This window comes from Rhynchophorus ferrugineus, unplaced genomic scaffold, assembly GCF_030347505.1.
Source record: "Rhynchophorus ferrugineus isolate W39M unplaced genomic scaffold, kcgeb_rfMv2 rfM8, whole genome shotgun sequence".
In the NCBI taxonomy this organism is placed as follows: Eukaryota; Metazoa; Arthropoda; class Insecta; order Coleoptera; family Curculionidae; genus Rhynchophorus; species Rhynchophorus ferrugineus.
Window position 1 is genome coordinate 33795827 of NW_027472587.1, and position 18574 is coordinate 33814400.

The 18574-nt window shown below is 31.8% G+C and overlaps 1 protein-coding gene across 2 annotated transcripts in view; it reads right to left on the reverse strand.

The window, feature by feature from the left end:
- The window catches only part of LOC143201124 (synaptic vesicle membrane protein VAT-1 homolog-like), a 100569-nt gene extending 83478 nt beyond the window's left edge, over nucleotides 1-17091 (reverse strand). For both annotated transcript variants that reach the window (XR_013006885.1, XM_076411979.1), the window contains exon 1: nucleotides 16594-17091. Coding sequence is in view for 1 of the 2 variants with exons in the window: in XM_076411979.1 (XP_076268094.1) it covers nucleotides 16594-16880 (287 nt within the window). In the remaining variant the exon portion in view is untranslated. The remainder of the gene's footprint in view (nucleotides 1-16593) is intronic.
- Between the last annotated feature and the right edge of the window lie 1483 nt (nucleotides 17092-18574).

Genomic DNA, 18574 nt, shown 5'->3' on the forward strand with positions numbered 1-18574 from the left:
GATTTGGTATTGCAAATAATGCAGGCGATACAAAAAGTTATCACAAAAGAGGTATCTTCCATTCTAACTTCAAAAAATACAAATATAGTTCCACAATTCGAAATTCAAGACAAAACTACTGACCAAGGATGTAGTGACATCTGGAGATATTTTGATAAAAAAAATGGCTAGAATGAAAGAAATAATTACTCCAAGTACTGAAGCAACTTTACAGATTTAGCAGTATTTGGAAATTCTGTTTATTGGGCGTTTAGAAAACCCATTGGATTTTTGGCAAGCCCCTAAATTAAACTACTTGAATTATATCAGTTACACGTAAAATATTCCTCAATACCCGCAACATCTGTCCCCCGAGAAGGAGTTCTTTCACAATCTGGACAAATAATTAACGATCGAAGAAATCGCGTCAAGGGAGAAAAGTTGAACATGATAATATTCACAGTACTTTAAAAATATTTCTATTCAAAAATAAATAAAACTATTTAAAAAGGGTCTGGTAGTTATTGTACGATCATTTTTAGGTTCATCATGGATTATATTTTTCAATGATTAGGTATACGTTCACATTTTATTTAATAGTCATGGTTATTGAAAATATTTAGTTTTTAGGTTTTATTTAAGTTGTATTGTACTATTTATATTTATTATGCTATATTATTTACAAATAGCAATTAATATTTTAGGGTAAAAATGATGTGGCTCGGTGAATGGAGGTAAAACGAAATGAAACAGTGGTGTTTACATAATGTGACCGTTATTTATTGGCAAAATAAAAAATGTGAAAATACAAATAAATAAAATGGATGGCAGCGGAGTTACCTGTTGACGAGGCTTGGGCAGTCGATGGTGGCACGTCTAAACCAAACGAGGGTTGAGCACTGAATGACCGAAATACCCTTCAGTAATATCCCAGATCAACGTCTCGGGGTTGCCGCCAGCTATTCGGTGTCGGGTTCCAATTGGCACCCCGCCCGTGTTCAACATCTGGGATTATATTTCTGGGTATTTTGTAGACCGTTATTCCACAATGTAAAATTCGACATGCCTCAATTCGCTACAATATATTAAAACGCGATAAAACATTTGTGGTGTTATTATTCCATTCCTTTTTACACATCCACAGAACATTCAGTATAAAAGTAATCCTACTTCCTTTAAAATTATTTTATTTATTACGTGATAATAGAATTTTTTTTTTCCTTTTCTTTTTTAAAGTTATCACCTGAATGAATATATATACATCTCTGTCTCGCTTATACTACCATTGGAAATATAAAGACAATTAAAATTAACTCCAAACAATTATCTCCGTCCTTCCCTATCTCACATTTTATACAGACAAGAATTCGTACATCTTCGTCTGACATTACGAATGGGAAAAAAAAACAGTCGAACCGTGCATTTGACTGAAAATAGTAATTACTATTTTCAGTCGCTATTTTTTTGACTATCAACTGTTTCGACTGTTTTCAGTCGATAGTTCTTAACGCTAATAGATATATATATATATATATATATATATATATATATATATATATATATATATATATATATATATATATATATTTAAATTTGTTAGAAAAAAAAACAAAGAAAGGAATGTATAGCATATCCTGTAATATAATTCCTGCAACGCTGGAATGTCGTATTTTCTCTGTTCCCACATATCCACAAAGTAATTATATCTTCGGATCCTCTTAATTACTCTTAATTTGAAGATATCAATATCATGTAGGGCATTAACTTTATGAACTAAATATTTTATTAAATTAATAAACTTAATGGAGGTTCCTTTTAACAAATAACCGCAGTATTTATTACAAAATAGTTTTAGATATATTATACAAGGAGTACGTGTAACAAATAGCATCGTGTACATTTGTTGAGCTTTGAAAATGTTTGAATTTGTACCGAGTCGTACCGTTTGTGGGAAGTTTTACTTTTTTACTTCATTTTGTAGAAAAAGGCGGCGAATTGAATCAAATAGAATCATCGATTTCAACATGTGAATACTGGTTTCGACGTCTTAAAAGTGGCTATTTAGACACCGAAGACAAAGTGAAAAAAATCACGAGGACATCAACATCAACGGTATAGCCGAATATCCATCTAACACCCTGCATTTTTTAGGATGAGTTTAATCAGGATATATCTCCTGATGAAGCCATAATTGCTCTCGACTACGAATGATGCTTTTGAGCCAAGCGCTGTGCGAAGAATAATACCAGCAAAGACACAACAATATAACTCTTTAGCATGACAACGCTCGACCATATGTTGCAAACACGGCAAGAACATACTCGAAAATATTATAATGGGAAGTGCTATACAACCCCTCGCATTCCCCAGACCTCGTTCCTTCTGATTGACCTGTAAGAGCTTGACTTCTTACGGAGATACCAAAAAATGGGTCGATGCGTAGGTAACCTCAAAATTCAATTTAAAAAAATAAAACAACATGCTTTAAAACTAATTTATAAGCTTAATAACAGTCCACCGTATAGCCCGAACCTTGCCCCGTCCAGTTATCTTTGTTCCTGGCGCTGTACAAACTTACAGGTGTAATATTGGATTAAAAAGAATCTTGTGAAAATCACTTGGTTTAGTTCTTAGTTAGAATTATTAAATTATCAAAATTACGGCTTTATCAAAAAAAAAACTGATAAATACTCTGTAAAAATATAAAAAAAAACACGAAATTACTTTTTCCCCGACCTGTTATGACGAAACAAAAGAATCCGGTGATTCATCATAAAAAAAAGAGACAGCGATCTTTATTTAAGTCAGGCGGTGAACCCTAGGTAAATAACTCCATAATAGTACCATAAAATCAACAATAAAAAGAAACCGCGGTAGCTAAACCTTACGAAATGGCCGTAAACCAGACATTTGACACCCGTAGAGTTAAATTTATTGATAGCGGGGATCGATACGAGTACCCTTGTCACATAACATTAAGTACTTCCGCTTGTGTCAGTCAGTCAAGACAGTTATTTCGTTGTAGTGAAATTAAATAGCCCAGGAAATGTTATTAGATACATTGTTGCGTTTCTTTATGCGATTATCTGTAGCTTATCTTTTGTTTTATCCGAACATATAAGACATATCAAGTTAGGATTGATCAGTCTATTTAAATTTAACAACATAATTACAGATTAATAATTAGATTTATAACAGGATATTAAAAATAACTTTCTACGTAAGTTATTTTCGTAAAAAATGTAATTAAAAAAAAACTGACGTCTGATATAATGTAATTTTAAATACCAAAAAGGTTCCCAAGGTTTCTTGGGGTATAGGTCTTACTTATATATTAGTTTAATAATTTTGTAAAGGTTCCTAATATAATTATACACAGGTAAAAACTACAAGTTGTATATTTTCGTTCCAAAATAGAAAAAAAAAAGAAATATAGTTAAATATCGCAAGACGTTAACCAGTCAGTAGAGTTTGACCACTGATAATATTATTCTAATGTAAGGATTTACTATTTTAAGAACCTTTAATTGTGTCTAAAGTTAAATTAACGTGATATCGAGTTAAATAACACGGTTGATAATATTTGTGGTTAGGCTTCAGTTGTTCTGTTTATTCAAGAAATTTTAAGCACTTTTCAACGATCAATAAGTATATGCACAGAGTACATAAGCCCAAATGTTGTCACTGAAGTCAAGTCAAGAACAATAACTAAGCAGAGATACAGTTCAAGAATTCATAGGAGAACTTAATAGGTTAAAGCATGTCTAAGGACACATTTTGTGAAGAACTTGATGAAGTATCGTAGTGCAAGTGCAAGTTTGTAAAATTATTAATAAAATAAACTTCAAAATCACATTCTGTGCATTTTATTTACTCAGATATTACAAGGTAATTTGATATAATACCGAATACGTAAACATCCATCCAATGTATATAATTTAATCCTGTTTTGTGTTTGTAGTTACTATCAACTAGTTATATAAAATTAACATTTTGCTAGTCCTGTTAAATACATTTCCATCTGTATCTTCAAATTATCATTCATAACATTTTTCAATAGATTTAGAAATATGGGACACTTGATTTCAATAATACTATTCTCACAGTCCCTAACTAGCAATTGTACTGTTATTGGGTACTTTTTAGAGTTACTATATTTATCAATTGCACTTATTAGTATCCTTGCCAATTGTTATACTGATAGTATTGTTACTTAATATTCTTCAAAACTCTACTACATTTCATGATTCAATTCAAATTCTGTAAAATTTCTAGTATTGTTTTTTTTTAAATACGTTCGCTGCCGATCTGGGATCAAATACTTACCCTAGAAGCCCACTACGTTTTTTTTCTGATTACAACAATAAAATATTCCTAACAACGTTTTTTAACGTGTGTCCAATTTTACTATTTTTTTAAATTAATTTTTTTTTGTCGCCAGAGCGTGATCTTCAAATTGTATTGCCGATGGCTGCATAACGCGCTAGCGCGTGGCGTATTAAAATGGACGTAAGATAAGACTTAATATACCATAACAAAATTATATATAATGAGAATGAAACAACTACTAAATAAATAAGGTAAAAAAAAATATTGAACAGAAAATCGAGAAAAAAATAACTAAGTAAATGTTACTACAAACAAAATATCTATTCAAGTAAATTGAGAAGTCAATAGAAATAAATGAACGATCATAAACTAATAAAAAATTTCACTAAAACTCAAAAAATAAATAAAATCCCTATTCAGATAAATCATAAGAGGTCAGTCAAGACTAATTTTTAACAGTAACCAGGATATCCCGGACATACAGTACATACGTAAATAGCATCTTTTCTTTCTTTTTTTGTAAACAACAATTCTTCAACGCTTTCTTATTACCTATCCTGCTTTCTTCCCCTCTCGTATTTTCAAAACATGTTCGCGGATGACCGCTCTAGAATTAGATTTGGTCGGAGCCTTTAATAACTTTTTAATGACAAACAAACGAAAGTCGTAAATTGGAAGACGATTGCTTGAACATTTATTGTAAAGTTAGGACACGTTTCATATCTATTTTTCCGCTTTTAGAACGAGAGGGCCCTGACATCGACATTTTTTCCGGCCATATGTAATTCTATAATATATATGAATCAAAATCACCTATAGTCTTTAGATAATGCCGATATAACTGTATGGGCACACTGCTAATGGTGAACTAAATACAAGGTTTAGAAAGACCACCACATATATAACGCGCTGGAGCGTAATTGGCGTCCAATGAAAGCTAGCGCGTTATTGGCAGCGAACGTGTTAATATATTTTAAAGTATCCTTTTTACCAACGAGGGTGTATTTGGACTGGACCTACAGTTTAACGTGGTGTCGGAACCACGGTCCTCAGCATTAAACCTACCGATTGGCGAGTGACCAACTTAGAAATTATCCCAGAAGACATCCGGTCTTACACAGCCTGGTTACTGGCGTGACTGGGATCATGTTCCTTGTCGAATTTTACACTCTTGCCTAGGACAATCTCAAATATTAAACAACCACAAACATACATTTACAACCAAGCCCCAGCAGGATTCGAACCCGCGACTATCGCAACAGTAGGTGGGACGTCTTGTCGCCTTTACCACTGTGCCAACCAAGCCGGCTGTACAACAATTTAAAAGCAGTTTATCACATCTAGTTACAATCGTACAGAAATCAATATTGACAGAGAATGTTTATCTTTGACCCCGCTATATTTTTGCTGTTCGTAAAATGGTCACATAAACATTCATCCAGTCCGTTGTGAATTCACCATAAACACGCGCATAATGCGATGCTTGTAATTGTTTTATTATCGGTTTAAAAATAAACCTGTTTTGTAGCAAAAACCGATAACGCGAACTAGATAAATTCGTTGTGGCAGCTACCATCGCACGACACGACTCATCATTATTCATGAATACGACGGGACGTGTATTATATAGTGACAAAGCGCCGTGTTTATTATTATTGTTATTGTTACGATTTTGTTGGATATAATGAGCGCAAATATGGCGTAGCCGGTTCGCCGTTACTAAATCATCATTATCTATCAACGGATGACTAATGAACGTTGGGTTTGGAATATTAAAGTCCTGAATTTCGTTTCCGGAAATACGTGTCGCATAAATCATTGCGCTTTGTTTTATTTTCTTGTACCTTTCTATGTAAATAATACGATGGATCAAAATGCAGAATAAAAACAGGAAATTTACAATAATATTTCTTTATATCACTAAAACACAAAGACATATGCTATTTAAAGAAACGTCTTTCGAAGCACCGCGATTGAATTTCTTAAGCATTATTTGCACCAATCGACACGAGCCTTTCGCACAGCTAAGTGTTCATGTAAAATCGTATATATGCTGGTAGAACTGATGCTTAGGGATGCCTCAATCTCACAATAGGTGATATGACGATCTTGCTTAATCATTTCGCACACACCATCGATGTTTTCTGGCACAACAGCCGATTTTGGATGACCTTCACGAAACTCATCGGACTGCGAACTACGACCACGATTAAATTCACTAAATCAGCGATACACGGTGGTTTTTGATGGAGCTTCATCGCCAAAAGTCAAATTAAGTCGATTGATGCACTCTTGTTGTGAAAATCCACGTCGAAAATCGTAAAAAATCATCGCACGAAAATGTTGCGCTGAGACGAAACATTCAACTAAATATAAAACAAATAGCGCCTGTGTCAAATGTCAAACTTTACTATGGAACCGTCAGATGGACTCACATGACAACAGTGTTGCCAATTTCCGAAATATAAATAGTGACCCTCGTATTTATGGTACCTATTTTAATAGGGCTGTTATTACCACATGTGATATCTTAACATGTCCAAAGGACGGTAAAAATTCATAAGCGCCCATTTGTGAAGACGCGACGCTCAAAGTCCCCAACTTTTTAAATCTGTTACTTATTTTACTAGCGTTGGGAACTATCGACTATCGCCTGTTTCAGTCGCTATTTTTGGTTCGACTGATTTTACTACAATTTACACTATCGACTGTTTCAGTCGTGTACTTTTAGTTACTATTTTCGGGTGTAGTAGTTTCATTCGACTGATTTTTAACATTCTGGCTCTGTCGTCCTAGCCGCGACCTTGACAAAAATGTACCCGATTTATGCTTACATAGATTTATATGTAATATATATAATTTTATGATTTTTTTGGTAGTTTGCTTGTATAGCAGCATTTTGGAACATAATTTTTCAAGATTATTAATGTATAACAGGACAAAAATATGACAATTATGAATGATAAATACCAAAATACCTTTGACTGTTTTTATGGCAATAACAGGTAATTTTTTTGGGTGAATTATTCGTTTCGTTCTAACTCTAGATTTTTGTTCAGGCCTTTTGATTGTTAAAACTTCTTTCCTAAAAATCTTGAAAACTAAATTTAGAATCGAAAGGTTCCATACACATAGAACTACTTACTCTATGGTTCCAGAAACTGTATCGATTTCAAACGATTAGATATAGAATTATTAACGGTAAAGAGGTGATAAACTATATTCAAGATTTATATTATATATTTCTAATAAGTACATTTTCTGATAGGAAAACTACTTTCTTGGTTTCTTGGTTCTATGGTTTGACAATATTTTGAAAGAAAATCCGTAACTTCTGCTATTTGCAATTAGATGTTATCGATAAAATCAAATAATGCTGAGGTGATACAAGAAATTATCAGAAAAGAGTCATATTCCATTCTAACTTCAAAAAACACCAATACAGTTCTTCAACTCGACACATATACTGCTGAAGAATGTATTACATCTGAAGATATTTTGATAAAAACTAGCTAGAATGACAGAAATAATTACACCAGGTACTACAACTTTACAAATTAATCAGTATTAGGAGATGGTCAGGCCCGCTTAAATTATATTGCTTGAATTATATCAGTTACATTTAAAATATTCTGCTATATATCCCCTTGGAGAGAGTTTTTTCAAAATCTGGCCAAATTCAATAATAAAATAATAAATGAAACATTTATTTTATTTATATTATTAAAATACGATAAAATATTTGGGGGTCATTATTTCATTTTTACTCTTTTTAAATTTATATTATACTTATTTAATTTCATAATTACTCTATTTTAAAATTAGTACAAGAAGGAAATTATACATCTCCATCTCGGATATAATACGGTTGGATAAAATACAATTAAAATAAACTACTCCAAGCAATTATATCTGTCCTTTCCTCTTTCACAATTTATACAGGAAGGAATTCGTACATCTTCGTCTGATATCACGAATTAAAAAAAAAAACAGTGGAACCGTGCATTAGTCTGAAAATAGTAATTACTGTTTTGGGTTATTTTCAGTCGATAGTTCCCAACGCTAGTAAAAACACATTGGCGTGCTGGCTGATTGGCCAGAACTGCTCATGCACATTTATTCTAAACCAACTTGACAGATTTCACAGTCCCGCGCTATTGCTAACAAAAGTTGTTGTTAGGAAGACATTGTTAGGTTAATTATTTACTATTTCTTAGAGAAAATTAGCAGCAGATAGTATGAAAATAAAGCATTAATAAAATGTTATGTTTTAATTAAATTGTAGTCTAAGCTAGATAAAAGTTATGCGAGCCAGAAAAATTCCAAATACTTGAATAATAGATTTCATAATTCATTTCAAATTCAACGCACAGTTTATATAATAAATAATATAATCAATTATAACAGTATATTAGATGTCATCATGTTATATATCGATTAACTTTAATATATAGCTACCTCAATAAATACACGCTATCTTGCAAATGGAGACAGGCAGGAAATATTAATCATATATTCAATTAAATATTTTTTGAAGCACTGATATTACTGAATGCGTTTCGCTATATAAATGTAGAAACGTTTAAACTTATATGTATTGAATGAGTGAAATTAAGTCAAGATTTTCATTACCCACAATATTCGTAGTTAAAATATATTTAAGGCATAATATAACTGTAATTCTGTGTTATAATAGTTTGGGGATGAAGTAATTTCGGTTTATTCTTGTTGTTCAAAGTCGGATCAATTAATATTTTGCCACGCCAAACTTTTGACAAATTTTGAGAAGACTGGAACAAGTGGTAGTCGAACGGGACAAGATATCTAGATTATACAGTAATAATTCCTTTCCAATCCAAAGTTTACAACCATTTGTGAAGATTCGTACCTATAAGCTCTTCTCGTCGCAAAACTATTTCTTTAAAATTTCTGTTAATTTATGTGGAACCGGAGTATCGAGCTTATTTTGGATTGGATTGGTTTGGTTTGGTCACACAGCCTTCTGGAAATGGTTCAAGCCTCAAATAAATACTTAGCTATGCATCATCATAAACACCATATGAGCCTGTGCTCTGTTTTTAAAGAGCCTGTTCCCTTTTTAAAGTCTAAAAAATCGAAACATGACGAAAATCATCTTCCCGGAGCATACATTTTCATATTTTTTCCCCGACCGCATTGATATATCCATTAAACTTTTTCAAAAGCATTGCAATATTTAGGCAACAGAAATCTCCCTACCAGATGAATTATATTTTATAAACTAATCAGTCAGTATCAATATTTATTATATATCAAAGATCAAAGGCTCTAAATCAATGAACTGTACTGGTCAATCGGAAGATACTTCCAACTGGACTTAAAATAGAGATAAAAGAGAGATAAAATGATATTGGTTTATCAGCCTGTTATAAACCCTATTTAGGGTTCAAATACTACACTTCTATAATACAATAGTAATTCAAGGATGCCAAAACAAAGTTCTATAATTAATTATCAATGCTCATAGCTATGTTAACAAAGAAGATCTGCAGAATTACCTATATATATATATATATATATATATATATATATATATATATATATATATATATATATATATATATATATATATATATATATATAATATAAGATGTAAATTTTGAAAAAAATTTAATATTTTGGCGATTTGCATAATATTCTCTATGAATATAAGTATATTTTTAACTAGAGTTTTTCAATAAAGGCGGTTTAATATTATAAGACGGATCATCCATCTAATCTAGGATTTAAGGGTTCAAAAAGCATTGTTTGAGCTCATATTATTACGGTGGAGAATGATCTATATTCCGAAAAATAATTACGCAAATAAAGGATTTAGAAACAAGGAATCTTTGGAGCACTATTAAGTTAAATCATATTAAAATTTGTAAAGAAACAACTAGTGTTAAAAATTATAATTAATAAACCAAAAAGGTCTGCAAAATGTTTCCAAGAGCTGTTTATGTCTTGTAACGTAATCTTTATGTATGTTAAATCCATAACGACTTTATTTTAGTCAAAAGACGACAGGTTTCTTGACAATTTGGGAAAGTATGTGGAGTTATTATGGTAATTATTTAGAAAACAATTAAAGATATATATTTTTTATCTAATATACGTTTACTAGAATACACTAAAAACTCGTTCTTCCCACTGAGACTCCTCTTTGTATATTTGCTTGTGGGAAGAATCTAGAAAGTATCTCTGAAGCGTACAACAAAGCGTCTGAATGATATCAGTGATATGATATCTTCTTGAAGCTTACGTAATTAGTTACAGCAATGGAAGCATAGAAAAGCATGTTGTGAATCTGAATTGGTGTAAGGTTATTTTTATGAATCTATGAAAAGATTCCATTCTGCTGTATCTTAAATGAATTTCAAAAAATACTGACGTCCTCGAACATTTTCCAGATTATTTTAGTTTTTATTATTCCAAAAAAATATAAAAATCACTTGACAATACACAACCTATGTTTAGGATTATATAAAATCGCTGAAAATATAATATAATTAACATTAATGTGTCAAAAATAATATTAAAATTTATAACAAAAACACCGATTGACAAAAACCTATACCGTTGCCGTCAATCCCTTAACACTGTATAAGAACTAAGAAGCTTTCAGAACAAGGGAGAGAAGGAGAGGCAACACGAATTATAGTTATATTGTTATATGTCTTCGTAAATCTAGCGAATTACCCCTTAAATGTAGCACTAGTCTTATGTGTGTGCACTTAAACAATCTGATGCAATAAAAGGGAAAATTTTCTCTCAAAGGAAATGCCCATAAAGATTAGAATGACGAGGAAAATAGAGAAGCTTTATATAAATCGATATCATTTGAGGGTCTTTCACTAATGTCTAAAATACTTTGATTTTGGCAAATTATATGTCTTATTTAAAGTATTTTTAAAGTTGCATATTAAGGAATTTACAGTTTTAGAATATGTAGAATATAATCTTATATAACTTCCATATAATGAAATAATTGTGTAATTTAAAAAATAGCAATTAATTCTTAACATGATTGTCTATTATTTACTACCTATTATCTAAATTTACTTATTATACATAGATAAGAAATGTATTTAAAAACAGCATGGGTCATAAATTGTTTTCGCAGGAAATAACTCCCACGCTATTCTTAAATTAATTGTATTAAAGCGTTTATTATTAAATACTAACCCAGTGAAATAAATATTAAGTAATAACATAATTGCAACAGTAGAATTAGATTTTTTATTTGTATTAGAAAGAAATCTGTAAAAGTATATCAACAGATATTCGTTGATTTTTTACGCCACTAATGAATCATTGATTTATTAAACCAATGTTAAGGAAATCAAAATAAATGGAAGCAAAAATCAGAGCAGGCTATGTTAGGAACTAAAACCCTGTATGATCCACTAGCGAATGAAACAGTTTGTATAACAGACTAGAAGATATAACCAATAACCAAACCAAACCAATGTTATTATAGTTTTACTTTGATACGATAGAATAATGTATGGATAAGGCTCACACTAAATTTTTAGTAAATGTGTTCAGTAGAACTTCAGATATCATGTCAATCGTATCGAAAAAAGCACTTTCAAATTTCCATATTAGAATAAACTAAATATATATATATATATATATATATATATATATATATATACTTTTAATCAGGTTCGTCTTGCAACTTGACGCAATATCTTCATTTTCAAATCTTCCTATACGAACAAACAAAATTTTAACTTATACCGTAGTATATATTTATATATCACGTTATTTATATAATTAAATATACGTTTACAGATATTACTCAATATTTAAAAATAAAATTGTTTAACAATGAATGAAAATAATAAACCTTATTGACCGTGCTCTGTAAATATACGATATTCAATTAAAAACGAACAAATAATGAAACAGTTTCAGCATTCAAATAATCATTCCCATATTGGTTTAATGTTACTTAACCAAGGTAGTTTGAACATCTATTTCTCATGGATTCAAGAATAAGCCTCAACAAGCATATTTCAATAATCATTTAAAACAATCATGAGAATTTAATTTTTTTATCAGATTTGCCTTTAGGATGAACAAACTCGAGCGCGCTTTAGATCATTTATTTCTTTACTAACTAGAGATCTATTATTAAGAGTTGAGACATTGCAATTTAACTCTATACCTTTATGTTATACCGCAGTATATATTTCAAGTTATTTATGAGATTTCTATTTGTTACTCGATATTTAAAAATAAAGTTCTTAAAAAATCATTGCAAAAATGAGTGTATAAAAAACCTTATCGACCAAGCTCCGTAATTATATGACTTCCAGTTAAAAAACGAACAAATACTAGAATAAATCCGAATAAATAAAGGTTACTGAACACGAACAAATGAAAGTTTCTTAACCAAAATATTTATGAATTTTCATTTGGATCTGTTAAAGTTCATATACATCCTTCAACAAGTATATTTGAAGATTAAATTTAAAGCACTTAGCCTTTAGGAAATTGTGAAAAGGATGAACATGAGAGCACCTCAGATCATTTACTTCTTTACTAGGAGTTGAGAAGTTGCAATTTGATTCTATACCTTCAGTTTCAGATGCTCCAACATGAACAAATACAATTTTACGTTATGCCCTAGTATATATTTCAAGTTATTTATGTGATTTATGTTTATTACTCGATATTTAAAAATAAAATTCTTGAATTTTGATTGAAAATGAATGAAAACATTGGTATATACTAAACCTTATTGACCAAGCCCTGTAATTATATGACATCCTATTAAAAAACTAACGAATAACGGAATACTTTGAGTATCCGAATAAATATATTGGCTGAAAGTAATTTAACTAAAATAGTTATGAATTTCTTTTGGATCTATTAAAGTTCATATTCATCCTTCAACAAGTATATTTGAAGATTAAATTTTAAGCGCTTAGCCTTTAGGAAATTGTGAAGAGGATGAACATGAGAATACCTCAGATCATTTACTTCTTTACTAGGAGTTGAGAAGTTGCAATTTGATTCTATACCTTCAGTTTCAGATGCTCCAACACGAACAAATACAATTTTACGTTATGCCCTAGTATATATTTCAAGTTATTTATGTGATTTATGTTTATTACTCGATATTTAAAAATAAAATTCTTGAATTTTGATTGAAAATGAATGAAAACATTGGTATATACTAAACCTTATTGACCAAGCCCTGTAATTATATGACATCCTATTAAAAAACTAACGAATAACGGAATACTTTGAGTATCCGAATAAATATATTGGCTGAAAGTAATTTAACTAAAATAGTTATGAATTTCTTTTGGATCTATTAAAGTTCATATTCATCCTTCAACAAGTATATTTGAAGATTAAATTTTAAGCGCTTAGCCTTTAGGAAATTGTGAAGAGGATGAACATGAGAATACCTCAGATCATTTACTTCTTTACTAGGAGTTGAGAAGTTGCAATTTGATTCTATACCTTCAGTTTCAGATGCTCCAACACGAACAAATACAATTTTACGTTATGCCCTAGTATATATTTCAAGTTATTTATGTGATTTATGTTTATTACTCGATATTTAAAAATAAAATTCTTGAATTTTGATTGAAAATGAATGAAAACATTGGTATATACTAAACCTTATTGACCAAGCCCTGTAATTATATGACATCCTATTAAAAAACTAACGAATAACGGAATACTTTGAGTATCCGAATAAATATATTGGCTGAAAGTAATTTAACTAAAATAGTTATGAATTTCTTTTGGATCTATTAAAGTTCATATTCATCCTTCAACAAGTATATTTGAAGATTAAATTTAAAGCACTTAGCCTTTAGGAAATTGTGAAGAGGATGAACATGAGAATACCTCAGATCATTTACTTCTTTACTAGGAGTTGAGAAGTTGCAATTTGATTCTATACCTTCAGTTTCAGATGCTCCAACACGAACAAATACAATTTTACGTTATGCCCTAGTATATATTTCAAGTTATTTATGTGATTTATGTTTATTACTCGATATTTAAAAATAAAATTCTTGAATTTTGATTGAAAATGAATGAAAACATTGGTATATACTAAACCTTATTGACCAAGCCCTGTAATTATATGACATCCTATTAAAAAACTAACGAATAACGGAATACTTTGAGTATCCGAATAAATATATTGGCTGAAAGTAATTTAACTAAAATAGTTATGAATTTCTTTTGGATCTATTAAAGTTCATATTCATCCTTCAACAAGTATATTTGAAGATTAAATTTTAAGCGCTTAGCCTTTAGGAAATTGTGAAGAGGATGAACATGAGAGCACCTTAGATCATTTACTTCTTTACTAGGAGTTGAGAAGTTGCAATTTGATTCTATACCTTCAGTTTCAGATGCTCCAACACGAACAAATACAATTTTACGTTATGCCCTAGTATATATTTCAAGTTATTTATGTGATTTATGTTTATTACTCGATATTTAAAAATAAAATTCTTGAATTTTGATTGAAAATGAATGAAAACATTGGTATATACTAAACCTTATTGACCAAGCCCTGTAATTATATGACATCCTATTAAAAAACTAACGAATAACGGAATACTTTGAGTATCCGAATAAATATATTGGCTGAAAGTAATTTAACTAAAATAGTTATGAATTTCTTTTGGATCTATTAAAGTTCATATTCATCCTTCAACAAGTATATTTGAAGATTAAATTTAAAGCACTTAGCCTTTAGGAAATTGTGAAGAGGATGAACATGAGAATACCTCAGATCATTTACTTCTTTACTAGGAGTTGAGAAGTTGCAATTTGATTCTATACCTTCAGTTTCAGATGCTCCAACACGAACAAATACAATTTTACGTTATGCCCTAGTATATATTTCAAGTTATTTATGTGATTTATGTTTATTACTCGATATTTAAAAATAAAATTCTTGAATTTTGATTGAAAATGAATGAAAACATTGGTATATACTAAACCTTATTGACCAAGCCCTGTAATTATATGACATCCTATTAAAAAACTAACGAATAACGGAATACTTTGAGTATCCGAATAAATATATTGGCTGAAAGTAATTTAACTAAAATAGTTATGAATTTCTTTTGGATCTATTAAAGTTCATATTCATCCTTCAACAAGTATATTTGAAGATTAAATTTTAAGCGCTTAGCCTTTAGGAAATTGTGAAGAGGATGAACATGAGAGCACCTTAGATCATTTACTTCTTTACTAGGAGTTGAGAAGTTGCAATTTGATTCTATACCTTCAGTTTCAGATGCTCCAACACGAACAAATACAATTTTATGTTATGCCCTAGTATATATTTCAAGTTATTTATGTGATTTATGTTTATTACTCGATATTTAAAAATAAAATTCTTGAATTTTTATTGAAAATGAATGAAAACATTGGTATATACTAAACCTTATTGACCAAGCCGTGTAATTATATGATATCCTATAAAAAAACTAACGAATAACGGAATACTTTGAGTATCCGAATAAATATATTGGCTGAAAGTAATTTAACCAAAATAGTTATGATTTTTTTTTGGATCTATTAAAGTTCATATTCATCCTTCAATAAGTATATTTGAAGATTAAATTTAAAGCGCTTAGAGATAAGTTTTTCATTTCATTCGCCGTTAGGAAATTGTAAAGAGGATGAACATGAGAGCACCTCAGATCATTTACTTCTTTACTAGGAGTTGAGAAGTTGCAATTTGATTCTATACCTTCAGTTTCAGATGCTCCAACACGAACAAACAAAACGTATCTTATACCATAGTACATATTTCAGATTATTTATATTATTTGTATTTATTAATCGATATTTAAAAATAAAACTCTCTGAAAATTATAGCAAAAATATGCTAAACCTTATTGACCACGCCCTGTAAATATATGATATTCAATTAAAAAACGAACGAATAATGGGATGTTCCTGACGCGTTATTACAAAAAAATATATTCCGGTAGTCATTACTTGATAAATTCATGGATATTATTACAACAGCTGTTCTAGATCGATACGCCGATAAAAAAACCGACAGTTTTTAATTAAACTTGTTGACCACACCCCGTAGGGAAGTGTCGGCGAAATGAAGTGATAAGGGTTTATTCCGTTCGATCGATCGCACTTCTTGCCATATGTTCAAAAAAAACCGATCGGAAAAACAAGTTCTTTCCGACATATTCGCCGGCCAGAAAACGAGAACTCGCCCCAACGGCGTCAAGGAATATCGATGGAACTTACCATGCCTTAACCCTGATCAGGATCTCGCCTTCGTTGAGGGCCGGTTCGGGTTTCTTCAGGATCTTGACGGACTTGAGGCCCCCGAATCCGGTGAGGACGACGGCCCTCATCTCTTTCTTGGGAGCCTCGTTCTCGGCTTCCGCAACAGGTTCCGCCGATTCCCCCGTGGTGCCGTTCTCGGTGACTTCTTTCTCTTTGTTGTTATCGGCGCCGTTCTGTTGTTGCTGCTGATCGCCATTGGAGACGGCTGCCGCTGCGGCGTTCTCTTGCTGTTGTTGTTCGGACATGGTCGTTTTTCTCGGGTTCTGATAGATGTGTGTGAGTAGAGAGAGTTCGCACGTAGTAGGTTTAGCGTGGAGCTGAGAGCGTAACGAAACGGTTTCACCGGCCGGCAAACGAACAATGAAGAAGCCGGAGACGACAGACAGAGTACGAGTAACAGGTGCTCTCGGTCGCTTGGGGCGGGCGAGTCGCGATATCCGCGCTTGCGCGCTCTGAGGCAATAAGAATATGACAACCCTTCGTCTGGTAGAGTTACGAGACGTAGAGGGGGAACTGCAATGGGCGCGCGCGTAACCGAGCTCTCTCCGGGCGCCTTAACCACCAGAGGGCGCGTAAGGATGTGTAAAAGTAAGAATTGGCAGACTTCCTATTTCCGAATAATTTCATGAAAGTTTGTGGTTTTGAAACAAAAGAGAAACTGTATTCTGTATTTATTTTTCCAAGATGACCAGCTAGAATAAAATGGTATTTTGCTGTTGTCGGTTCGGGTTCAGGATAGTAAGGTTTTGCCGGCGACAGAGATCGTGGATTGCGAGTGGGATTGTCGTATTTGGTTTAACTATCGGGGTTTATGGATGGACAGGGATTTGATCAGATTGTTGTCGTGTTCTAAGGCGCCCAGGGAGAAGCTCACGCTGAGCATGTTCGTGAAGCTTTTCACCAACTAGGTGGTTATTCCAGTTCCTCATAAACCATGGGGCATTGAGAAACGCGCGTAATGCAAGTTGTCTCTCAGAGACGTACCTGTACCACACCTGTACTCTGTAGAGGCAGACTGGGCGGACCATCATTTTGTACAGAGTCTCTTTCTGGAGGATTGGAAGTGTGTTTTTTTATGCAGAGAATAGCATTAACAATTTGGAAGCGGTATGCGCGGATCTCTTTATTGTAGTGGAACAGAATAATCTGAGTATTGCTCGGGTTATTCTGCAGTCGTCAGAATTTATATCACGTAATCGCCTGGTTCAGTTGGACCTGGAGTCTGTCGCGGATGGCGTCGGGACTGTAACCGGTAGTGAAGAAAGCTGGGAAGTGGGAAATCAGCCATGTACAAGTTGAATAGGGCTGGGGCTAGTGGAGCACCTTGCGGGACTCCTGCAGATATTTTGCGAGAGAGAATTGCAAGAGACTGAAGAGACTGAATCGCCGATCTTTACTAGAAAGTATTTATCTTCCAAGTATTCCTAGTAGATCAGGGAAATTAGGTTTTGCTTTAAATATTAGACCGTTGTGCCATACTTGATTGAAAGCTTTGGATACATCTAGTTGAACTTTAAACTCTTCTAATTTTACATGGTGAGAATTTAATTTTATTGCGATTAATTTAATTGACAGTCTATACAATTATTATGTACGTCTTAACCACAAGAGGGCGTATAAAAGTAATAATTGGCATGCATCATATATTTAACAATTTGTTGTTATAAATTATTATATATTTAATTGTAAAAATATAATAAGAGTGTTGTTTTTCGAGATGTGAATTTTCGAATAAAACTAATTATTTTTCAAAGTATTCAAGCCAAGAGAAAATCTAGTTTTGACTTTATAGACAATTTTGGGAAAATCTCTCCAGAAGTATGACCACTTTGGACTTATCATTTGTTTTAATCGCATATTTACAGTCTAATTTTGGAGAATAATAGCCGATAACATGCGAGCATGTCATTAGATCATTTATGCTTTAGATAATTTACTT